The sequence below is a fragment of the Falco biarmicus genome, chromosome 10, assembly GCF_023638135.1.
Source record: "Falco biarmicus isolate bFalBia1 chromosome 10, bFalBia1.pri, whole genome shotgun sequence".
Taxonomy (NCBI): domain Eukaryota; kingdom Metazoa; phylum Chordata; class Aves; order Falconiformes; family Falconidae; genus Falco; species Falco biarmicus.
Window position 1 is genome coordinate 13174264 of NC_079297.1, and position 25450 is coordinate 13199713.

Here is a 25450-nt window from a genome sequence, read left to right on the forward strand (position 1 = left end):
AACCCCACCCCCTCGCCGCGCTGAGGCGGCTCCGGGAGAAGGGCACCAGGGCCACCGTTCGGCCAGCGGATCGCGGGCCAGGGGCCATCCCCTGGGGGGCGGGGACCCACCCCACCCCGCGGGGCGCACCCCTCCCCCGGCGGCGGGAAGCTGAGGGGAACCGGCCGCCCCGCCCCCGAGCAGCCCCCGAAACCGACAGACCATTCCAAAACAAAGACTTTGGTTACAAAACATGTACCAAAACAGGTTTTATTTCACAGCATCTGAATTTTACAAGTTCATGGTGGAAAAAAAAAAAACACAATAAAACCGAACAGGCTACAACTCACGCTTTTAAATAATGGAGTAAGACAAAACCAAAACTGTATTGTTTACATAAAAATGTACAGCCTCTTATCAAGAGAGTTGTCCGTGCTGAGCCATCCCAGCAGCATCGCTACGCGGCACACAGCGCTAGGCCGCTTGGCCTGAACCAGCCTTTCCCTGCAGAGCAAGAGGAGCTGGACTGTGAGGAAACGTAAAGCCAGCAGATCCGCGTATTATTTTGGGTCCCACTTTCAGTTTATTAATGGATAATGTAATAATAGTCCTTTGCCACATGGTGGCAGCTTTTAGGTGAAAAGATAAGTATTCCCATACAGGACTGCGGGCTACACTCCGGAAACTGAAAAATCAACATATACACACACATGAGTTACCATATCTCTGCAGAAGGACTTTCTGCACAGATACCACAGCGGAGACACTGATGTACAAGCCACAGACTACACCTCTGGATGGCCCTGGCCCCACACTCTACCAGAGATGATGGTGCAACATTGGCTCCACCGCGTTGTTTTTGGCCTGCACACCCAGCTTCTAAGCTCAAGAACACTGCATGTTCCCAAGCCAACATCTAGAGTAACCTTTAGACAACATTCAGCATTCTGTAATTTAATGCTCCTTATCTTAATTTGTTCTTTTGAAAAACAAAACAAAAGCTTGCCCTTTGTGATGTGAAACCATAGATTCTGGGAACATAACTACAGCCCAAATGCCCACTGCAACCAAACTTCCACTGAATAGAGACTGCAAAGTGCTGCAAACCAAAGTATGGGTTTGGTTGTGTTTTGTTTTTTTTCCTTAGACTGTGAGAACAGGAAGTTAATTTTCTTACTTATATAAAGAGAGAAAACTCTTTATACACTAAAAAAAGAAGTTCCCAGCCATATTCTGATTTCATTCATACCAACCGGAGTGTTTTGCTAGTTCTGGAGATACCACACAAGCAATTTCTTTGCTCAGTTCTGCCTCTGTCCCCTCCCCTAATGACTGCAGGAAGTGGTGGCCCACTTCAATTGTCTTCACAACGGGTTGCTAATTTGAAGGCTCATTATAGACTAGATGTTTAGTACATCACTACTTCTTGCATGCAAGGACAGTTATATTCAGTAGAAAGTTTAACTAGTAGGCAGTTTTTCTTAAACCTTTTGGAAGATAACTGGCAAGCTTGTTTAATTTATTAGCTACAATCTCACTTATGGAGACTGGAAAGTCCTTCTGTGTTAGAGATAAATCACAAGCATATTAAATTTTACACAAATACCTTGAACCTACATACAGCTGAACACAGTTACAAAAGATTTGATAGTCACTGTAATTATTACATATGAAAAATACATTTTGAGCCCTACTTAAAGAGGAAGGGGCTCCAGTAAAGTTTGCTGCAATTCTAATGAAGCCAAATTAGCTTCAGACAAAACACAGCTGAAAAGCAAAGATTCAGCTTTGGTTTTGGCTACGACCAACATTTAATACAAGGAACAGAAATTTACATTACTTTACATATTAGATAGCAAGTCCGTTACCTCAGTACGAGACCTAGTATTTAATTTAGGCGTCAAACAAATCACAAATTTCTCAGTCGTAACAGCCAAGCATCAGTTTTGTCCCTTGCAAATGGACACAGTTACTTGTATCATAATATTGCTTCAGAAAATAAACCCAAGAACCAATATCACAGAAGGTCCCACATATAATCGAGAGTTCATTCCCAACTTGGATATTAAAAAGAATAAATAAATAAATGAAGGAATAACCAATGGTCAGAGAAGATATTTAACCTCTGCATAAGCATTAGAGTGCTGCTGGGCACCAGCCGTTAAGTGGCTGTTCAGATGTGCCAGTTTTTATGAGGACCATCACAGTGATGCAATGCTTGGAAGAACAGAGTAAAAAGAAGTAGCATTTTAAATATTGAGCATGCTTCATGTCATTGGCTTGGTTTGACAGCAGTAACTCTACTGGCGTAAGTATTTGCTCAAAGCACATAAGACCATATCTAATGCAGTCATACTGAAAAGGTGCTTATTTCAGACTACAGAACAGTGAAACAAACGAAAAGTCGTAAATTATACATTTGACAGCAAATTGCTCTTAGTCAAGCGCTCATCTTCCACTGAGGAGTGAACTAGGATGGCAATCACTTTGCTGCAGCTACCTTGTTCAACATGTGGTACTTCATGACAGATTTTCAAACAATCTTTCCTATTTAAAGAAAAAGTATATTCTTAAGGTATTAATAGTTAACTAAATTGGAACAGAGTAATTTCAATACTTACCAATCTATAGTATAGCAGAGAATAGATGCCCTGTGTGTCATTAGTGCAGATATACTGGAATTGTTTTCCTTATATGCAAGGCCAATGCAGGTAAAGAACAGATGGCTATACAAATTCAGGATTTCCCACTAAATAACATAACTAACTTAAAAAGCACTGGTACCAGACCAGCCAGTTTTAGGCACACCTTTAAAAAAATAAAGTATGCATTTCATGAATGTAAAAATGTGAGTAGATTCTTAGAAACATCTGAATTTTATGGTGCACTGGAATGCAAGTGATGCTTCCTTTAGTTTCAAGGAATAAAATAAAGGCTTTAAAAAAACAAACAATAAAACCCAATAACAATACCATAGTATTCTTCATCGGGAAGAACAGTTTTAGTAAAACCAAATAGATAAATAAGGAATAATAAGCAGCCATGACAGCTGACTGGTGAATATTTGTGCTTTACATGTCCAAAAGAAAACAAAGTTCAACAACTCTTCTCAGACCGTCCCCCAGACTTGGCATATGCGTCCATAATGCACACCTCAACAGTTTAGTAACACACCACAGACTTCAAAACTAGCTGTAGCCATGGCAGGATGCACACAGCGGCACAGAAAGGCCAGTGGCAAGTTCACTTGCAGTGTTCAGTGATGCGGTCCCCAGCGCCACTGCCTGTCAGCTGGGACATAGCTTTGGTTAAGACTGCTGTGTGAGCCGTCTGTAATGAGGTAAAACTTGGTTTTCAGGAAGATAGAGAGCCAGTTCCAAAGCTACAAGGACGGTGAATTCAAAACCAATGAGATCTCTTCTGTTGAATCTGAATCTCTCTTCTAGTTTCTATGATAGTGATAAAAAATTAAAAAAAAGGACAAGGGGAGAAGCAATCAGTTAATCCACAAGATACCAATGCACTGCTAGATTAAGTCATCATAAAACAGAAGGCAGCGGTGTGTGGCCTGAGCAGTACCTACAGAATCAAAAAGTGTTGCCACGGAGCAGACAAGTAAACCAGCTTATCAGCCCAGCTGTGACACCCACACAAGTTACATGTGTGTGTCTAAGAAACAGTAAGTGGAAAAACAACCTCACTGTAGAATCAGTAGGACATTAGACTGCATCAGTCAGGTAGTTTTAATGATATTTAAAAAAAAAAAATATCAATCCCGAGAGCCCTTGATACATAAAACTGAAAGAGCTGCTCTTAAATGCAGGCATGCACTGTTGAAAATCTTGGCTTTAGTCTTTGTCTTGTTCTTTGAGCTAGAGAGGAGGTTTTGACGACACTGAAACAAGTTTCATAGTACTTACATCTATAAGGTGTTTGACTTCATGTTTCCTGAGATCACTGCTGATCTTGGCTGCAAGCAGAACGCAAGCACCAGCACACAGTTTGCGGTTCTGTTTGTTAAGTTTGCCTTGGAGAACGAGCTTCTCAAAGTAAACATATGCCATGGAGACAGTTACTGGCTCCAGATTGCACTCTTCACTCAGGTTCCGCATCTCTCGCTTTAAACTGGGAATGGGGGGAAAAAAACCACAAAGACATCTTCTCAAACACAATGGCTTTAATGAAGTGCTCTAGAAACACTACAGCATGGGAACTCAGAAGAGCATATGGGCAAGAATCCTAGCTGGAAAACTATGGTAACTATTATCCTAGAGTGAAGTCCAGCTGGCAGCAAGCTGAAGCTGATGCTCAAACTGATTTAACCTGGCTGAAAACATCTACTGTGGAAGCACAGTTCTCATCTGCCCATACACACAGGAGCTTAGCTGCCTCCCTGACACACAGGCTATCGCTGTGTGATTCCTTCTGGGCTCCCAAACTGGTTTGTGATTCACATCATAAGACTGAACCACCCTGACCTACAGAACACCACACCAAAGCTGTGCGGACCACAGCAGCTGCTGCACAGAGACCTGTCTACTACACACCTTGTGGAAGAATCAGGTCTGAGGGGAAGGCAGACTGGTTTACACACTTCCCACAGCAGCCAGCCCGTCACTTCAGCATTAAGGCAGATTTTATGGTGGATGCTACCTCTCATGGCTGCCATCCATGCTACACCTGCAAGAAGATCTCTGCACAAACACACTGCTTGGGACAGTTACAAAGAGGAGTATGCAGGACACTGGCAGAACACAGACCCTGCCTGAGCCAGCCTTCCACTTGGAGCTGAGTTACACATAACCCTGGTGATTCAGCAGAACTGTGTTTAAGCCGGCTATTTCAGAGGGCCTTAACTGCGTTAGCTCAAGTGTAATACCAGTAAGATTACAGCTCTCTGAAGGTACAACTGATCTGAAGACGTCTCACTGATGAACAGCCAGATGCATTTTCTGGAAGACTAGGAATTCTGTATGGCATAGTCCTGCCTTCAAAAAGGACTCCCCAGACCTAACACTCTTCTTTATCCCAGAATCTTGTCAGAATCCATGGCCATCAGTGAGCCTGGTAATTGAAAGGTGAAAATAGCCAGAGGGTCTAAAAAGACAATCCAGTTAGAGTGGGACTATGCTACACTACTGCCAGACAATCAGGTTACAAGTATTTGTTTCAAGGCTAATGCTGCTTCTGTTAATTGACTATTAAGTCAGTACACCCCAGCTGGTGAAATTAAACCCTTTTAAGGTGGAACTATGAAAACCAACTGTTACCCCTTCCCAGCATCCTAAACATTCCTGTACAGGGCTGTCATCCTACAGTCAGCTCAACTGGCAAAAGAGATTAGTGTTTAATCATATATACTATTAATAGATCTACTATTTGCTCCGTACAAGTAGAAGATAAAGGCAGCCTTGTAGAGCATAGATGTTCTCATTATTCAGTGCTTGTTTCTTACCTCCTAATTTTGCTCAATGTCAACTTGATATGAGGAAACTTCTCTCTAAAGGTTTCATTCATATCCTTTTTAAGGTCTGAGGGCTTCACATATTCTATGACTGTAGTCTGAAATACAAGAGGCAAAATTTATCATTTCTCTGTAAACAGTACTGATGGCCAAACAAGTCTTCCAAAGACACTAATGCAAAGGCAAGCCTGAGTTTTATTATTCACAATTTAACATTTCTGTAATGTCCTAAGCAACAGATCATGATGAATCTCAACTACAAAGTCTTAAAAGAACAGTCAGCAAACTGTTACAAGCAGCAAATGGCAACATGGAGATGCATGTCAGGTTGGTCCTTGACAAGCTGAGTGTACAAACCCAACTGTTCGTACTTTTCCTAATCGATTCTCAAAAAGCCACAACCTTTTCTTCCTAGAGGAAGATTTCTTCCTCAATGAAGTTCTTTATAGGAAAATCTTAAAGACACTCACTCATTCTGTTCAGGTATGCTAGTCACTCACCATGTAAGAGGCAAAGATGAGAACACGTTTATGTTTTCCACAGGGCCACTGAGGATCATCCAGAAGATTTGGATCATACTCTGCAGCTTCCCCAGCTTCACTTCCTGAGGGAAGGAGGAAAGCACTTTTGGCCACAAGATACAGAGCTTTAAATGGCCTGTTTGCTCTTTAAAAAAGCTTTCAAACAGCCAACATCAGGAGTGTTGGGAGATCCCAGAGCAGCTATGCTCACATGTGTGCATTTCATAAATGCACCAGTCAGGTATTAGAATGATTGGGGAAAAAAAAAAAAACCAAACACAAACAAACCAGCAACACAGAAGCTCTTTCTGCAGCATGTGCCTGAAGCACCACTTTAGTGCAAACTAAGTTTGTCATCCACAAATATGCACAGAAAACAACCACACAATTCTTTTGCCTATACTCTAACAGGCAGAAGAGTTGTCAGGTTTGCTCTTTAACACAAGAGAAGGGATTCTTGTCACAAACTCTTCGGCTTATGCATTGTTACTGTGCTAGAAGGCAAGGAGGCCCACCTGCAACCACGTATACCAGATGTTTCTTGTTGAATAATATAAAACTTCATATTTCCAGGCAGAAGCTTTGCACTCTTTGAATTGCATGAACAGAACAAGGCCAGATATATGGAGGATCTAAGGAATGTGTGTCAGTCTCAGTCCTAAGGCTCATCATTATACTTCATTAACAAGCCTTATTTACTAGGCTGTGCTAAAACCAGTCTCCTTCCAGATGCAGCGCATCACCATTCACTTCACCATTCGCAATTATTTCAAAGAAATATATTCCTTTTATGCTTTTCTGCCAGGCACACAAGCGATGGCAAAGCTGGCGGTTGTCCTTACCGATGTCTGTTCCTGCTGGTATTGTTTTTGCTGTCACAGGTTTATATCTTGATCCAGGAAGACTCCGTGAAGCACTAGCTCGACAGGAGGGAACAGCACTATAGCTGTCAGCTTTGCGAACAACTAGGGCATTGGTCGGATACAGGAATTTTGCATAGGACACAACCTTGAAGGAGACAAAGTTGTAGCAGTTACAGGGGAAAATTTACTGAAGAGCTTATTTCCAAACATCTAGCATTTTCCAACTCAGAGTCCCCTGGAGTTTGTATTTGGGAGTGGGGACCTTGAAATGGTGAGACAGGAAGAAAGGGTGAAGTTGGATGAGGAATGCCTTGTTTCCACAACAACAGTGTAGAAGCACTGTAGAAGATTTGGTGGGATGGTGAAGAGGAGGGGAGAATCACATCAATAAAATTCTGGCAGTATATAAACTAGGGTATAAATTTTGCCCATATTTCTATCAAAACATCACTCATGTTGTCTGAGACACCAGAGTGAAATAAATTCTCCAGGAACAGAGGCAGAAGCGATCAGTGGCTTCAACTACTTCCTCAGAAGAGAATTGTCACCAGCCAAATGTTTCAAACTGAGCAGTTAAACTTCCACCACTCTGAGAAGTCTCAGCTCTCACTTTATGGATGGCAAAGCACGGCATAAATTAAGTGATTTGCCCCAGCATGAGATGGTTCTGGGGTGAAAGTAGCCAGCTTACCCACCTGCTGTCACCGGCTTTGGTCAGTAGTATTACAAATGCTCACTGGCATTACAAATCGAGAGACAAACAACCCCGCCAAAAAAAACCCAAACCACCAAAAAACCCTAAAACACAACACCCAACCAAAAACACAAAAGGAGAAAGTATTTCCTTACCTTGCCATCAGCACCCAGCTCTACTCCTTCCAGGCCAAGCACCATCTCAGTGGAGACTGAAACTCCCCCAGAAGGATGTCGTTGCTTCTGTCCTTCCATTTTTAGATCACTAAATGCAGATAAGAAAGTGTGCTAGTATAAAATGTGACAAGCCCAGCTTCCAGGTAAACACCACGTCCCTCCATTAGCTACAGCCAACACCACCAGATCAGAGTTGTCCTGTGTGGGAACAGGGCAATCCCTCAAGACAACGTTGATTTTTAACTACTCTCTTAATGTCAAAATGCTCATTAACCAAACAGATATAATCTCACTTTAACTCAAATCTGTTCCAATACACCTATCAAAAGTAAACTTTAACATGGTCTTTCTGCATAAAACCACACCATTCCTAACATACTACTCCCTAAACATTTAACAGCAAACATGTTTTATATTACTGGTTTTCCAGGATTAGAAACTTGCCTTTCAATTGGAATTTTCCAACTTCTGTGCACACAAGCTCAAATTAAAAATTAAGGCGGCTGGCAGAACTCTGCCTCAGTGATGGCAGCATGCAGCTTTGTCACCTCTATATTCCAATGCAAAAAAGCAGCTTTCACATGAAGAATCGTATTGCCATCTTAGAAGCAGAACGACACAGTGCTCAGAAAACTTAAATAGCTCTAGTGACCTTGCTGCTTTTCTATTAAATGAGAGAATATTTTCCCATCACCTATTTTTATGGCAAGTGTATTTGCATACAATACAATTCCCACCACTAAACATCCGTTTCCTGTGGCCATAAGTTATGTACAGGACAGAAGTGACAACACAATTGTTTTGCCAGAGTAGATTAGAATAAAATTAGTATTTTCCATGGTACATTTGTAGATCACAGACCTTCACAGAATCAACTTAGACTCCACAAGGGGCTGAGCAAAGATGCAGGGAAATCCAGTTAGCAGGTTTTGGTTTTTGTAAGTGGTCATATTGAGAGTTCTAGACAAAAGTGTAGTACAAACACTAAAAAGCAGTTTCAATCAGTCTAAACTGTTTCTGTTCTTCTTAGATTGCAAACAGTGACATTCATGGCTTAGAGTAGAAAACCAGAAAAGCATCTTAGACTTCAGGTTTAACTTCACTATAAAGCCTTGAAGGTTTCCAAGTAAAGGCAGCAGCACCCTTCCCTGATGCTCTGTGTGCTTTTTTGCCGACACTAGAAGTTTGGTGCACCGAAGACTGTTGATTTCTGACCACTTTAGGAGTAAAGGGAGTTCTACACAGTAACAAATCACATCATTTATTCAGAGTTGTTTTCAGGGATTTCACAGGACTGGAGTGCTTTAAAATGTGAATAAACCCCTGCAAAGTCTATCTTTCTCCTATTCTTCTCCTGGAGTTTGAATAAACACTTTGACATTGTGGCAATGTTTGATTTTACTGCTCTGATAGCAGATTCTTGTCCTTGCACATAAATGGTATGTTTTAATAAGTTCACCTGCTTTAGAACAGGAGACTTACACCAACCATAGTAACTTAAAAAGATCTTTTGCAAACAACAAACCAGACATTTCACAAAGCACTTAAGGATGTCTCACCTGATCCGTAAACTCTCCCCGTAAGGTAGGATAGAAAAAGCCACACACAGTGTTCGTTTAGCACAGATTAACACTATCCTGTAAGGAGATGGGAAAAGATCAGGATACAAATTACAATTCAGAAGTTACAAAGCAGCTTTTTATGGAACAGGAACACAGACTCTTTGTATATTGCTCTGCAAATCACAGATACTGCTACCGATTTTGTGTTTTCAGGAAGGAGCACAAAAGCAAAGGTCTCATTATGACCTGTAGGTCTTTAGGACCAAGCTCTATAGCAAAACCCAGCACCCAGTAACTGCCATCACCTTGGGAGCTCCTCAAAGGCAATCCTAGTCTTTAAAAATAGATAGCTATATTTATGTAATTTTTACATAAGCTTTGTGAAAAGACATAGATTGTGTTTTACATTTAGATGAAGTCTCACACCTCTACTAATAATAAACATGAAGGCAGCCTCCCCCTTCTCTTCTGCTCAGAGCCAAGAATTTGGCTAAGCCAAGCCATTCTCCTTAAATCCTCCTCAGCTCTGACCTCTCTGCGTGCTAGAGACAAGGAGGGCGTCAGAAGAGAATGACTGAACCTCCTCACAGTAGGATGGCAGAACTATCAGAATATTGCTGCAGATGTAAGCACCTACCTCCTTTGACAGAAGTATGCATAAAACTAACCAGAACCCAAGGACATCGCCTTATTCTCACTGATATTAAGGGGCTAATTGCATCGAACTGGAGTCTGCTTCTGAGCACCCCCTATTTCACCCCAGTACAGGGGGCACCTTGTCCTCCAGAAGTTACCTGCTGTTCTTGGTGTCATACTGCCTCATGTTCTTGATGAAGTGCATCTTCTTCAAACTTTTGTGTCTTGGAGACCCAGATATATGCTTGGTTCTGCAATTAAAAAAAACAAACAAAAACACAAACCAAAACCTGTTAAGTGCTCTGAAAAGAAGTCATGCCAGTTGTATGATCAGATGGCAGCACTAGCATGCAGGACCCCAGATATTGGCGTGAAAGAGGGTGGAGGGAGGAGAGGACTGCATGCAACGAGTTGAGGTTAATGCTGCTTTTGAAAAAAGTACCTTCGTACACTGGCATATTCCACTATGTCTTCTAAAAAGTCTAGAGAGCAGCGCTGGGAGATAAAACGCCTTCTGTAAAATGTACAACACCACGAAGAGTGAACAATATTAGTTCATGGCCTCCGAGTTTATGAACTGCAACAGATCTATGAGTTCTTAGGACAAATAGCAGGGTTTTTTGATTATTTTTTGTGGAAGGTTGCTTAATTAAGCATTTGAAGTTCCTAAAAAGGCCAAGAACTTGTCTCCCCCTCTAGGGCCCTCGAAATACACATTTACACCAACTTATTAACAAAAGCATTCACTATCTTCAACACATAAGAACACCTGCCTATAAGTTAAACACCTAAAAAGCTTCCAAATACTCCTTTAAAATCTTACAAGAGGTATCATCAAGACAAAGGAATAAGTAATTTTATGTCAGTCTATGGACAGATATGGTATATCTGTATGATGACTGAACATCTGTGTGTATGCTCGATCCAGAACACAGTTGTCTCCAGCTATGACAGCAGCTCAATAAAATTGACAGATCTCTCCAGAAAACAATAGAGAGGGTTATTAGAGGAAGCAAAGAGTATTCGGTACCCATGTGAAATCCTAGAATGGAAGATGCAAGGAGAATAATAGTAGGAATCATGTGAGCCTAGTGTAACAGTAATAGGATATTACATTTAAGCAAAAAATAATAGACCTTGCCAAAGCAAGACACATTACTATTGTCAAAGTCTTTCTTTGTTGGTAGAGATTTACAAACGAATTGTGAAACTATGACTGCAATTTCCATAGGAACAATGCGCTCTGATTCAACTGCCACCAGCAAAACACTGACACCACAACTATCAGATTCCGTATTTTCTGCTTTTGTTTAAGCATACATTGTGCTACATTTTTAGCACAAGCCACATGCATTCAAGTCCAAGGTTTTCTTCCAAAGCAACATAGTAACTCAACTAATGGACAATGCTGCCATGAAAGTCAATGTGGAAGCAGCATACCAGAGGAAAGCTGCATGCCTCTGGCTTGATGGGATCTGCTTTTGGAAAAAATTCAAGAGTTTAAACTGCATCAGAGCCCTGGCATCCATCAGCAAACTGCTCGGGCTCTCATGCCTGGAAGTAAACATCCAACACCAAAGCAAAAGCATGGAACTTTGGGTGGCTGCAAAGGGTGGGGCAAGGCCAAGAAAAAATGGGATTTATTAATTGTTACCAGCTATGGCAGGGTTTTTACACAGCAAAGCTTGTAGCTTCAGGTGATTCAAGTTAAAGATCAAAATAAGATACTTGGGATTAAGACTGGTCTTGAAGTTCAGCACTTCAAGATTCTGAAACAGCTGGGCAATCTGCTAATCCCACCGACTCTGCCGGTTCTCCTCTCCAGCCTGAGCAGGGTAAGAAACCAAACCACACTAGTTGCTACAGAAGAGATACACCAGAGTTCCACACACAAAATCTGCCTGCTTTTTCTTAAACCCAGTGTTTAGAAATGCAAACTGCTGAGTGACAAACCAGGTGCTTTCACCTCTCTTCTGCCGCCTTGCAAGTTATTTCTTCTCTTCCGAGCTACTTGGAGCTACTGCCTGAGCTGCCTGCCAAGAACTGTGCCAGCCAGACGTAGCAGTTCCCCTCCGCACGGCACATTGCCCTTACAGGCAGCATCGTCAACGCCCAGGACTTGCTAGAAAATTACAGATTTCCACAACAAGCAGATTATCAGCAACAGGAGCATCTGCCTCTGTTGTGTCAAGCTATACCAGGAACACGCTTCAGAAAAGATGGTGTTCTGGTTATTTTTCCACATATATTGACATAACTGTTACTTAAAACGGCTGATCTGCAGGCAAGCCTCTGCAATAAGGTCTATGAAGTTACTCCTGTAGCTGTACATACCAATGATTATCTAGAGGTTTTGCACAACGACACTTCAATCTTAAATATTCCTGACACCCGGTTAGTTCCTCATTCCTCACTACAAGTTCACGAGAAACAAGTAAACATTTTCTCTGTATTCTCAAGTATGTAAAGAGAACAAGTATCAAACTAATGAATGTTCTTCTTCCCGAAGTCTGGTTACAATCTCCTTAATGAAATATAATTAGTGCCCTTTCTCTGTGAAATTGTAATAATTTATACTCCCACATGAAACTTTATTTTTTCCGCTAGAAGGAAATTGTCTTCAGATTCTTAGCAGTGCTTTTCTGGCATTCTTAAAAGAAAAAAAAGAGACCACAATTCAAACAGATAGGAGGATGAAAAATTAGTCTCCCGTTCTGAAAACACAAGAGGGGTAAATCCTCCCACTGGACTAACACCTTCGGTATTGCTAGAGACTGCCTCCCACAAATCAACCGCTATTAAGGGTGCTACTGGAGAACATTCCTGGCACAGCTTCAACACCCTTCACCAGCATTTCAGTTTTAAATTTTATTTTTTTTTTCTTTTCAACGAGAACTGCACAGGAACATTTAACGCTTTCATATACACATGGTTCTTTTGTCTATTCTAGCATCCAACCTGTAATAAAAAACCCTTTGTAAAATAAAACCCTTCGTGAAACGTGGAGCTGAATCTCAAACCTCCATGAACACAGGTGTTCCCTGCAGGATCATCAGGATGTGGGACACCCCCAGTCTTCCTCCCCTCCTGGGGGAAACCTAGCTGGATGCAGACAGAAAGACACCACGTGTGGGGAGCAACGGGAAAACAGGCACTGGTACAAAGAAACCACATAAGAGAACTGTAAGAGAACACTGGTGTAAGTAACTGGACAGATTGGGAGAGACACAGTTAGACCCTCACTAGTAATGCCACGGTGCTGTGGATGCAACTGCCCGCAGCATCAAGGCAGTGTCTCCGTGGTGAAGAGCCACCCAGAGCATTACACCTTCTGGACACCACCGCCTTTTCTCAGTAACGGGAACACAAGCGACAAACACCCGAACCGGCTGCTCTACGTACGTATCTGGAAGCAACAACCCGCTGCTGCGAAGGGAAGATCCTGCCCCTTGACTCAAAACCACAATGACTCATCCCCACTCTGCCAACAGGAAACTTCATTTTTAGCTATGCTTGTAAATATTTTCGGTCCTCAAGTGAAGCTGTCACCTTGGAGGAATCCCAGTTGCTAAGCAAGATGCTACCCCTCAAATCTCAAAACAGGGTGTACGTAAAAAGGTCTCACTAACCCAGTCAGAGTGCCTGCAACAGCTTGTAGGCTCAAGCCAACTTTTTACAGCATTACTACTACTAACATACAGAACTTTATTAGGTAGTGCAGTACTTGGGAGTATGCTACAAGATTTAACACTGAGCAGTCTCCACTTATTTTTTATATACATATAAATATACATATATTCACACACTCACTTGCTTTAGTCTGAGCGCAGCCAATCCATGCTTCAACAACAGGCTACACAGCATTGCTCCAGCGGCTGCTAGCTCTGGTGAAAAAATGCCAAGTCACATATCCTGTGCTAATCAGCTTCACTGAGGATAACACCTCTTGCTCCTGCTCTGATCCACTGGAATGCAAAGGATTTTAAGTAGTTTACACACAACATTTGTTTCCAAATGCAGCCTAAATACTAAACCAGAGTACCAACATCTGTAAGCGCACTGCAAGGTACCTTACACACACCCTTACGGACATGCTACCTGACAATAAGAAATGAGAGTATCCAATATTAAAATGTTAATGAGTTCTATGGAGCAGGATGTAATTTCACCAGTATCCTAACAAAAGTTCAAACATGCCTGTGTGCCACCACCAGCCATTTCCTTGACAAGCTACAGAGCGGGTTTGCCTGCTTTATGTCCTTGGCCGGGAGCTCACTTTTGGGCGCTTCCCCCCCCCCATTTCAGGAGCCAATAAAGCAGGACCCTCCCCAAACTTAAACATTTAAAACAGCAACTGTGTTTACACAACCAGCACCTCTGAGGGGACCCAGCAAGAGAGAAAACCACACAGCACATGCTCAGAGATAAGGGGCTATCAAACAGAAGAATTCTGGATTACGCCTTGGCTTGTTATCTCCACGAGCACACATGGACACACACAATCCAACACCGCTGCCGAATCCCCAATGAGCTAAACATGCACTTAAAGGCCCACAGAAAAATCTTGTATTTAGATAAAAACGCAACAAATTACGTTCAGAGCTGCATTTTGACTCCCACCTGGGAAGCAGCAGCCAGCACACACATTTATCCTTTCTGACGGCCTTCCCACTGAGGAAACCCAGCTCCTGAGCACATCCAGCTACAGAGCTGTCCTCTGCGGTCCTGCCACTGTCCCTCCGAGTGCTGGCAGAGAAACCCTCTGCAGAGGGTGAACAGGCAGGCAGCACGTGGGATCCCCAGCCCCGAGGTTGACACAGCTCTTAAGTGTTCCCAGCAAAACAGGACACAGCCAAGAGCAGTCTATGTATAGCACTGGTAATCCCTACATGTCCCGTCTTAGGAATTGAAAGGAAAAAGCTGGTTAAGTCACAGCTCCAGATTAAAGAGCAGCAACCTTTCCAATGGCTGGCCAGGAGGATTTTCCACCTTCCCACCTGCAGACACCCAAGGGGACAGGGGTAAAGCTTCAGGATGCTGCTGTAGTTGGAAGTGTCCAAGGTAACCATTCTTTAGTAGACATTATAGTTGAACAAGTTGAATGCAGAAGAGGTACTACTGCTGTAATATCAGGCATGGCTTCAGGCACAGGCAAGCCTCTTCCACACCTGCTCCTGAGCCGCTGTGTCCCCTAAGGGACAGTGGGGCAGCCCTCTGGGCACCCGTGCCCCTGCTCAGCACTCCCAGGCTCGGAAACAAACAGCCCTCATGAATCTTATTTTAACCCCTAATATTGGGCCTTGCAGCAGACAATGATCTTACTTAAGCTGCTGTGTGCAGCTGCCATTTGGCCATTTTGAAGTTTGTTTTGTCCTTTTGGTTCCTGCATTTCTGCCACAGCAGGTGAACAGACCAGCTGGTCTCGCTCCTTCCTGAAGGGTTAAATCAGACATTACTGGTATTCTCCCCTCATCCCAATTAACCCCCACCTCTCACAGGGACAGGTTTGCACCGAGCCAGTCACACAGTCACAGTGCAGTCAGCATTCAGCTGCTTCCACCAACACAGCACCTTGAGTTCACCTTCTGCTGTGACTTCTTATCCTCAGCACTTCCAGGACCACCAAGCCCGGCAACACGAGCGTTCAAAGATGCTACAAAAGCCAGGCAGGAACAGGACTTGAGGCCTCCTCCAGCCAAAGGGACCGGCAGGGCAAATTTGTTGCAAATGGAGTTGCATCCATGCATCACCCTTCTGCTGGGGGAAGGATGCTGCCACACAGCCACCCAGGCACACAGCCCCAGGCACTGGGCTAAAATTAGTGGCAAGGCTTCTATCCTCTGCTGCTCTTTAGCCACCCGTACTGCCAATAGATGGGAGGAATGGGGGCGGGCAAGGATTTTTAATTACTGTTTAAAATTAGGGGCTAATAGAATCTGGTTTCCTATTTCTCACTTGAAAGAGTTTTATTTTAATATGGATGTCCCTTTGTAAGGTTCTTCACAGATCTCAGTATCATCACAGCTGTCAAGGGACCAAGTTATTAATATAACAAGGACAAAAAAAACATTTATTGGTTTTTGGAAGCACTAGCTTAGTAACAACTGTCAAAGGCAATTTACAAAAGAAATCCAGATCTCAAATACTGTTTTTGATAGGAAGGCATACCTGTCAGATTTGTTTTATCAAGACATACCTTAAAGATTAAGCTGCATCATTTTCCTTCCTTACAGGCAAGCCAACCACCAGATATGAACTGTGTCTTTGGTTTGACTAGGTAAAATACTGGCACCAAGGGATTAAGAAAACCAGTTCCAGTTTTTAATCTGACTTTTTCACAACTGCCATTACTTACGCAGCTCAGGAGGCATTCCCCGTTTTCAGGCTTGCATTCCAGAGTGTACAAGCGTGAGCATCACTGCCCTCATGTCAGTGCCCCCTGCCTTACCACCCTCAGCACTTACATTAATGAGTTTCCTACTCACAGGCAGATTGAGTACAGCTCACCAGCAGCAACAAGTTTTCAGTAAAGCCAAAAGTAGTCAGAGACCACGTATCTAATGCATCACTATCAAAACCACATATTTGGCAAAACAAATTACTTTAATGAAGACTATGCCACGATGTGCCCAGCACCATTTTCACAGCTAAACAGTTTCAGCTCTGATGTTCAGTGAGAGGCAGCAGCAGAGAAGACACCCTGCAGAGCCGCCAGGAATCATACACCCAAGCACTCCTTTGCAAAATCAGCTACTCACTGTTTTATGGCACCACAAACGTGCATTTTGGACTGCAGACCACTGCCCCAGGAGCTTGTTCTGACATTTATTTAACTATCAGACTGCCAGACAATAAACACAAGCCTCACAGTCAGGCTAATTTAAGTTATCCCTCCAGTAATCTTCATTTTAAAGAGTAAACCCAACATGAGCTTGCAAAGTACAATTATGCTTCAGAGCAGGTCCCTCTGAAACCTCAGGACAAGGGAGAGGGTCCAATTCCTTCACCTTTCTGTTCTTATTGAGGGTTTGTTTGCAAAGCTGACAGGGCACCAGGGGCTCTCCTGCGGGTTCCAAATGCCAGGAGAAAACCCCGCACTCCTCAAACACCAGCAAAGCCACGCTCAAGGGAAAGAATGCGTCACGCAGCCCACGGGACAGGCGAGAAGGAACAGAAACGAAGTGTAATTTGAACGGAGGTGGAGGCAGAGTAAGCGGGAAGCTCACTAAGCCTGGAGAGTTTTAAATACAAACAAGGGAAGTTAAGATACTCTTCACAGCGGCTGCTACTTCACTGCTGATTCACTACCACATATGATTAAGAGCTAATGCTACTAGGAAACAAGCTTTGTGTTCGCCGCATTTCATAAATCACATCATTTTGATGCTAAGGGTGTTTAGACAATCCAAGGATAAAACAGTGCCTTCCAGTAAGCGCCATGAAAGCCATCTGCTGCACCAGAACCACCAAACCAGATTAAGGTTTGCTGTACCCAGAGCCCATTTCTGAACTCCACTCCTAAAATCCCTGCTGCTTCTCACAAAGCAAACTGGACGTGCTGGCCAGGACCAACCAGTAACTGTATTCCTCCGTACTTCTACCAGTTTCTGGAGGTGTTCCTAGCTCACCAACCTCTGTGCTCTGCTCACTAAGCACTGAACTGCTGACCAAAACAGGCAAGTGAAATGTAAATTGTGTCCTTCATGACACTGTGGGCATTATGCTAAAAATATTCAGGCACCTCCCTGAGAGACGATGCTGTCATTTCATCATGTGCCTTGTGAAAGTAAAAGCCTTCAGCACAATAAAACTCTCAAGTAGGGGAAAAAAAAAAAAAAAAAAAAAAAGAAAGAAGCTTTTAACTGGGAAGGAGAAGAAAATTCAAAACAGGTGACTGGAAGAAACCCAGTCAAAGAAAATTTAGAGAGGTCTCCCAGTGTTTTTATGGGCACTTGGTTCTTCCCACTGCACCATCAGTCATCCCCTCCAACCCACAATCAAGAAGTTGTAGCCTCACCAGGGCAAAATTCTATGCTTGAATTGCAGCAGCCACAACAGAGCAAGTGTAAATGTGCCCATGCTGTTGAGCAAGAGGCTTTGACCGGCAGCAGTTCAGCCCATGCTGTGGCTGGCTAGCAAACAAAACGGCTACCCAGCTCCGAGGCAGGCTGCAGGCAATGCTGAGCTTGGGTACCCCTGGCAAAAAAGGAGCATTCCCTGGGGAAGGTGGCTGCACAGGGTCAGGGTGTCCAGAGCTCCCTTGGGAAGGGCTGCCGGGATCAGGGTCAGCTGGCAGCCAGCTTTTTGTTTCGAAGACTCAGTAGGTCTTGTGAATCAGGGGCTCCCTCATTAAACACTTTGCTTGCACTTATGAGACCAGTTTAAGGTTCTTCATTTAACACTTTTTTCCAGAGATTAAACTGTACTTAATTTACAGTAAGTTATATACACAACAGCTATAAACCAAAGGTTTGAAGTTTAAAGCTCTGCATTTGAAGAGCCAGCATGACACAGCATCGTGGCTTAACCCCAGCGGCAGCTCAGCACCACGCAGCGCTCACTCCCCCCAGTGAGATGGAGGAGAGACTTGGAAGGGTAAGAGCGAGAAAAACTTGTGGGTTGAGATAAAGACAGCTGAATAGCTAAAGCAAAAGCAGTGCACAAGCAAAGCAAAACAAGGAATTCATTCACCACTTCCCACGGGCAGGCAGGTGCTCAGCCATCCCCAGGGCAGCAGGGCCCCAGCGCGCTTGGTGGTTACTTGGGAAGACAAACGCCATCGCTCCAAATGTCCCTGCCTTCCTCCTCCTTCCCGCAGTTTATATGCTGAGCATGACGTCCCATGGTATGGAATATCCCTTTGGACAGTTCAGGTCAGCTGTCCCAGCTATGTCCCCTCCCAATTTCTTGTGCCCCTCCAGCCCTCTCGCTGGCAGGGCCTGAGAAACTGCAAAGCCCTTGACTTAATATAATCATTATGTAGCAACAACTAAAACATCAGTGTGTTATCAACATTATTCTCACACCAAATCCGAAACACAGCCTTGTACCAGCTACAGGAAAGAAAATTAACTCTGTCCCAGCTGAAATCAGGACACAGAACAGCTTTAGCTGAGCACCCTCCATCTGCAGTCACCTGCTTTATCAACCATACCTCGTGTTCGTCAAAGAATCCAAATTTCATTACGCTTGTGCGCACATCAAACTGTGCATTTTAAAACTCGAACTACAGAGCCAGAAGACTTCAGAGCAATCTTCAAAAGAAGGCTCAAAAGCATCTTCAAGCCCACTCAGCCTGACAGCCTCACAGCTTGAACTGGTTGACAGATGGAAAAAAAGGAGGAACACAGGACAGCTGAAGTCAAGTCTTCCAGATTCCCAAGATTTAATATAATGAAAAAACATATACTGCAGGAAAAAAAAATTAAGATAATATTGTGAAAGTCACTTCCCCTCCCCTCCACCTTTCCCCTGTTCCAAAGCAATCAAACTACACCCACACCCAGAGCAGAAGAGCTCATCTGTAGTTCAGGACTGTTCTTTAAAACAAAAAGCAGAGGCCCTTCCCTCCCTGCCTCATCCCACAGTTGATAGTAAATGGCAAAAAACTAAGAACCACCACTAGCAACTCTCCTGAACCGGTTTAGTCGCTGTGCTGAGAGCACACAGCAGCCCCGATGAAGAAGCTTCATCCACAGCCAGGCTAGGTGGCCGTCAGCCGGCTGGCAAAGCAGATACAAGTTTGAACAGCCCACATCTTCGCAATTATCAAGGATTTCAGGACTAAGCGAAGTCATGTTAAGGAGCACCAGCAACCTAAACACATCCTTTTCACTGACACCCACAGCACCCAGCTGCTGCTCAGCATGAGCTCTGGGAGCTCCGAGTGCTCAGACTGAGGAGGAGGCACTTGCTCACCAACTGAGATCTGGGGGAAGGCAAGGAGGAGAGAGGAGCTAATTATTTTAGACTGTGAATCAAAGAAACAACATATTAAGTCAGTACAGCAAGATCCTGCAGTCTTCAGAGTCAAGGGTTACATTTGAAAATAATGGTTCAATAAAGCTTGCATTATTTTTTCTAACTCGAAGCTTGTAAAGCAAATCTCACAAGTAAAATATTAGAAAAGAGCCATGAATGCTGTACTGCTGTGTAAGGTTCTGGCAGCACATTCAAGTCCACAGCGGAGGAGCGCCGGGATAAGGAAGCTCCAGCTGTAACACTCCTACAGGACTTGCTTACTGGAAGTCTAAAGGGGGCCCCACCAACTCCTCCCCGAAGTTAAGCCATCCAGCTTTTTACATATAATTTGGTACCACATTCCCCTCTCAACTGATGACTTGCTGACTTGAAGTAAGACACATTCTAACCACCCTCAGGCTGGCAGGAAGGAAAAAGAAAGGTGGCAACAGCGCTTCCAGAGCATCCCATTTTCCATAGCATCTCAGACGCCGCTGCCAGGGCTCCTGCGCCATTCCTTTGAAAAGCTACACAATCTGTCCACAGATAAAATCAGCTGTGAGTACAGTTTCTGTACAGACTACTCCTGCCTGAGAGCAAAGTTACTTTAAAAGCCTCTGGACTCTTTTAAATCAAAAAGTCAAATAATCTCAGTGTTAGAAGTGTCTAGGATTGCCTGACCCTGACCCATTCACAGGATACAAGTACCTGGATTTTCTAATCTCCGAGTTTCCTGCCAGGCGCCCAATTTACTGCTTCTGATTAATATACCTGGCTGGGAAGGTTAGATAACAAATACTACAGGCAGCTATCAATTATAAGCATTTAATATTGGACACATGCAATTCACCTGCAGTTGCAAAGATGAGAGAAAGCTGCCGAAACAAACTGTGCTTGCCAAGGAGGAAACTGCAGCCTTAATCTTTCAGTTGATTTTTTAATAAAGTTCAGGTTTAGCACATGTTCATTTTCAGCCCCAAGCAGCACACCCCAGTCTGCTGCTCACCCCTGAAAGGTCCAGGCTTGCCAGCCCTGACAGATCTTGCTGCTTCCTGAAAAGCACCATGAGTGCTCAGGTTATTACAAATAAGGCTCAAAATCAAAACTAAGACTTTTAAGCATTATATTTCATACATCTTAACAAAATCTGTTTATTAGCAGAGTTGGTGGTTTGGGGTTTTTTTGGGTTTTTTTCCATCATAAGCATAAAAGCCTGACTAAGTATTTCTGCCCTTCCAGCCAAAGAACTAATTTGATCACACCTATGGCAACAATCCAGCATCCAATTAACACTTTAAAGTAGAGTTGGTCCGAAGGGCTGCTGTTATCAACTGCTGTTTGAACTCCCACCTTTAAATTTACCTAAATTAGCTCAGTCATTTCTGATTCATCAGCAACCGCGAACATTCAGTTCGGCTCCCTGACCGCTAAACACCAAGGACATTAAAGCATCAGTTGCAAATAATTAAATTTCTGTATTTATTCTTAGGCCCAGAAAAAATGCAGCAAGTAGATGGCAAAACCAGCTGCTTTACATTAAATTAGACCGAACCCTCAGAAGCAAAACAAACGGACATTCAGGGTTGCTGTTCCCGTTCTTCATGCTTTCATAACCTGGCTATTTTCAGGGCCCTCTGTTATCTGTGTTTCCCCAGAAAGCTCTGCCAGTTTCAGACCCAGCTGCAGAAATTCATTTAAAAAAAAAAGTATCTGTGAATGCTGATTTGTTTGCTGTTTGCTGCATCCTGCCACTGCTTTCTGTGAGGCTTGTTCTTTGAAAGAACAAAAGAACAGAGAAAGATGGAAAAGGAGAAGGCAGGAGGGATGGCAAGCAGATTAAGCAAGCTAGTATAACACAGCATTGTAATTTAGGATCCTGTAAACAGAAGATTCCTTAGAAAAACAAAAGTGGAAGGTTAAAGTCATTAAGTTTATCATGCTCAGCAGGCAGCACAATGAAACCAAGCATCCAGACTGAACGGTGCCTCCGAGGGAGCGTGCGCTGCTTAAGTTTCCATCCTAAAGGACCTGACAGCTACCGAGCAACTCCAGCAAACTCCACATTCCATCAGCTGACCCGGTCACTCATTCCTAGGGCTGTACTGAAGACCTGCTAATAAATCACCAGCTTTAGCAGAGGTGCCGCCACAACCTGCCCTGAGCTACGCTGGTCTCATCAGCTTCTTGCAACTTCTCAATCAAGTCAAACAAGATCAAGTTTTGTAATAAAACTCTGCCCAGTGAAACTGCCAGTTGTAGATAAAGTGATCTCCAAGGATGGGGCAAGCCCCAGCGCGATGAAACCCCCAGGCACGGCACAGGACCGCAGCGGCACTGGTCAGCGAACATGGACAAAGCCGATCTGGAGACCCTTCAGCCTGTGCTCCTGGTGCATTTCGGGGAGGCTCCACCAAGGGCAACTCAAAGCAGCTCTCGACAGTGACTAAAAAAGGACTCCGAGGAGAGCAGCTGCCTTAAGTGGGCACCAAAGATTAGATGTCCAGGGTCGTGGTGCAGATTCCACCGCCTCCTTTCCTCTGCTGGCTTCACAAGCCTGTATATTTGTATGATGCACGCAGTTATGCTACCCAGGGTAGCAACATAACTCTATGGCAAAACAATATACAGATTCCAGAGTCCCATTAAAAGGAAACCTATGTTGTCATTGTTCGTTCATTTCTGAACCTTACCTTGCCAACAGCTCACCTAACACAGAAGGGGAAGCAGCACAACCACCGCTGTCCTGCAGGAAAAAAAAGAGTCCCTGAATCACTCCTCATGTATTTGTAACAAGAGGATGCTCTGTCTGAGCAAACCATGGAACTATCCAGCGAAAATACAAAGTGCTCCAGGTCCCTCACTCTGAAAGTAACAGGTGAAATTAATTCCAGAAGGACGGTCCATCTCACCCCCTCCTGTGCCCAGCATGACTGGAAGGAGATACGTGGGCCCTAACACCCCCAGAGCCAGTGCTAAACTGTCCTTCTGACAAAAGACATGTGTCTCCATGTAAAGATGCGGATCTTCGGCCCGATAGTTTCAGTGGATGTTCTCCACTCACTCTTTTCTTCTTTAAAGGCAAAAAATAGATGAACTCTCACTCCAGATCACCCTCGTAAGTAGTACACAAAATGATTAACGCAACACAATCACCCTTTCAGCCATTTCTTCCAAGCTGAAAAAAATCACAGCCTTTTTGTTGTTACTCAGACAGAAGCCCTTTCATTCCCTCGATTACCTCCTCGCATTTTCCTCTACCTTTTATTTGTGATTTATCATTCTTTCCAGGTGGATTGATTAGAATTACTGTAGTGGAACATAACCATCTAAAATCAGATGCCAAGGAAGGAGGCAGAAAGGACATCTAATGAGAAGATCCTAGGAATATTTTCTTAGTGTCCTATCAACTTGGCATGTGAAAAGGAAGGATCAAATAATTTATGCAAACTCAGCCTGGAGCTCGGTACGCACAGACACACCGAACAGCACACCCACAAAGGTAACTCTGTGTGTAAAGCTCTTGATGCAAAACCTGCCCTCAAGAGCTTTACCTACAACATGAAAGTAATGAAATGAAATTGCACAGCAAATAGTGTGCTGGCTTTTGTGGCCCGGAGCGGTGGGAAGGAGTTGTGCCACAGCCGCACTCCAGGCTCCCCTGCTTGACAGTGGCGTATGACAGCGTGATCTCTGCTCACCGGGCACCCAGCTAGCATGCCAGGCTTCAACTTCTCCAAGAACCAAGGAAAGACAGGTCTTTTCCATTTCAAGAAGAAAAGCAACGGGTGGTAAATGACAGTTCCAAGTTTTTTTCCTTCTTGGAAAAAAACCCAGAAAGGATGACATACAAGAGACTCCCACACTTACAAACTGCTACTGCTCTTTACATTTCCTGATTTAAATCTTCCAGAGGGTATGGGACACCTCCATCGCAGGATACACACTGCAAGGGAACACCCAGCAAGTGCGTTAGCAAAGCTCCCCAGCTTTCAAGCCCAGACAACATCTCTATTTCAGCTGGCTAACAAAGCTCTGGAAGCCGCTATAAAGACCACGGAGACTTCAAGCCTTTGATACTGCCCTGCCTACCTGCGGGCTCCCAGGGCCAGCTCACTTTACAAAGCTGTTTATGCAAGAAACGGCCTGAAAAGCATTCCTCAGAGCTCGGATCCTCAGGATGCGAGCAAGAGCCCGCCTTCCAGCCGCCTAGAAAAACCAACGCTGTCAGGGCCGATGGCACGGCTGCGGCACCGCCGCGGTGAAGGGCAGCGCATCCTCCCCGGGGCCGGCTCCAAGCGCCCGGCGCGGGGCAAAGCCCGACCCAGCAAGGGCTCCGCGGCTGTTCTGGAAGCAGCAAACGGCGCTAGCGAGAAGCGGGAGGCAGGGTGCAGGGTCCCGCAGCCCCGGCGAGCGCCCAGCTCCGCACCACCCCGGCACTCTCGCACGCCGGGGCGCGCCGCGCATCCCCGGGGCCGAGCCGCACACTCCCGAGCGGGCAGCGCTGCCCGGCCGCGCCCCCGCCGGGGCTGCCCCGGGGTAGGGACCCCCCCCCGGGGCCGGCGGCAGCACGGCCCCTGCCCCCTCCCACGACCGCTCGCCCCGGGGGGAGGCCGCTTCCCATGCTCCGCTCCCCCCTCCCCCCCCCGGAGCGGCCGGCCGGGAGCCCTGGGAAAGTCGGGCTCTTCCCAAGGCCCGCGGGGGGTCCCGCCGCTTCCCACGCCCCGCGGGGTCAGGGCGGCCCGGCGGGCGGGCGGGCGGGCGGGGGGGGGGGGCGGGCCCGGCGCGCCCCGTCCCCTCACTCACCTCTGCCGCTGCGCCTCCAGCGCGAAGCCGCCGCCCGCCGCGCTCTGCGTGGGGCTGAGCAGCCCCGGGGCGCCCGGCTTGGCGGCCGCCAGCATCCCCGGCAGGGCGGGCGGCGCGGGGGGCGGCGGGCAGAGCGGGCCGCCCAGCAGCAGCTGCGGCAAGAAGATGCCCCCGCGGGGGGGGTCCGCCTCCCCCTTGGCTCCGGCGGCGGCGGCCAGCGGGGACGCGCCGGGCGGCAGCGGGGCGGGCGGCGGCTGGAAGGCGGGCGGCGGGGACAGCAGCAGCGAGGGGGCTCCGGCCGGCTCCGCCGCCGCCGCTTCCTCCCCCTCGCCCGGGCCGGCGGGCGGCGGCGGCTTCTCGGTGGGCGGGCAAGGCGGGCGGCCGTCCAGGGAGATGTTGTTGAGGAAGAAGAGGGCGGCCTGCCGCCGCCGGGAGTCCCCCCGCTTCCGCGGCGGCGGCTGCTCGCGGGGAGGCGGGGAGCCGCACGCCGTGGCTGCGGCCATTCTCCGAATGAGCCGCGGCCGCCCGGGCGGGGCCGCTGGGAGCGCAGCGCGGCCGGGAGCCCGCGCGCTCATTGGATGCGTCGCGCCGGAATGTAAATGAACCGGGCAGGGGCGCCGCGCTCATTGGCTCGGCCGCTCATCACGGGTAGCTCCGCGCGCCCCTCGCCCGCTGGTGGGGCTCTGCCGGGTCCTAGCGCCGGCGCGCAACGGCTCCGTCGGCCCAGGCAGCTCGGTGGTGCCCCCGCCGGGCGGGCAGGCGCTGCCCCGGGGCCGGGGCGGCCGCGGCCCG

The 25450-nt window shown here is 45.8% G+C and overlaps 1 protein-coding gene across 2 annotated transcripts; it reads right to left on the reverse strand.

Moving 5' to 3' along the window:
- Positions 1-235: 235 nt before the first annotated feature.
- On the reverse strand, positions 236-25300 carry CABLES2 (Cdk5 and Abl enzyme substrate 2). 2 transcript variants are annotated; one of them, XM_056353802.1, is made up of 10 exons: positions 24659-25300; positions 22546-22598; positions 10054-10146; positions 9257-9334; positions 7677-7785; positions 6807-6972; positions 5944-6047; positions 5435-5541; positions 3900-4104; positions 236-3428 (listed from the first exon to the last, which is right to left on the reverse strand). In XM_056353802.1, exons 1-10 carry the CDS (start codon positions 25283-25285, stop codon positions 3288-3290), a joined length of 1683 nt encoding a protein of 560 aa, XP_056209777.1. In that variant the 5' UTR covers positions 25286-25300; the 3' UTR covers positions 236-3287. The 2 variants fall into 2 exon arrangements, with proteins under 2 accessions (XP_056209777.1, XP_056209778.1); XM_056353803.1 differs by lacking the exon at positions 22546-22598 and adding an exon at positions 10338-10409 and having other exon boundaries at positions 24659-25161.
- Positions 25301-25450: the final 150 nt, after the last annotated feature.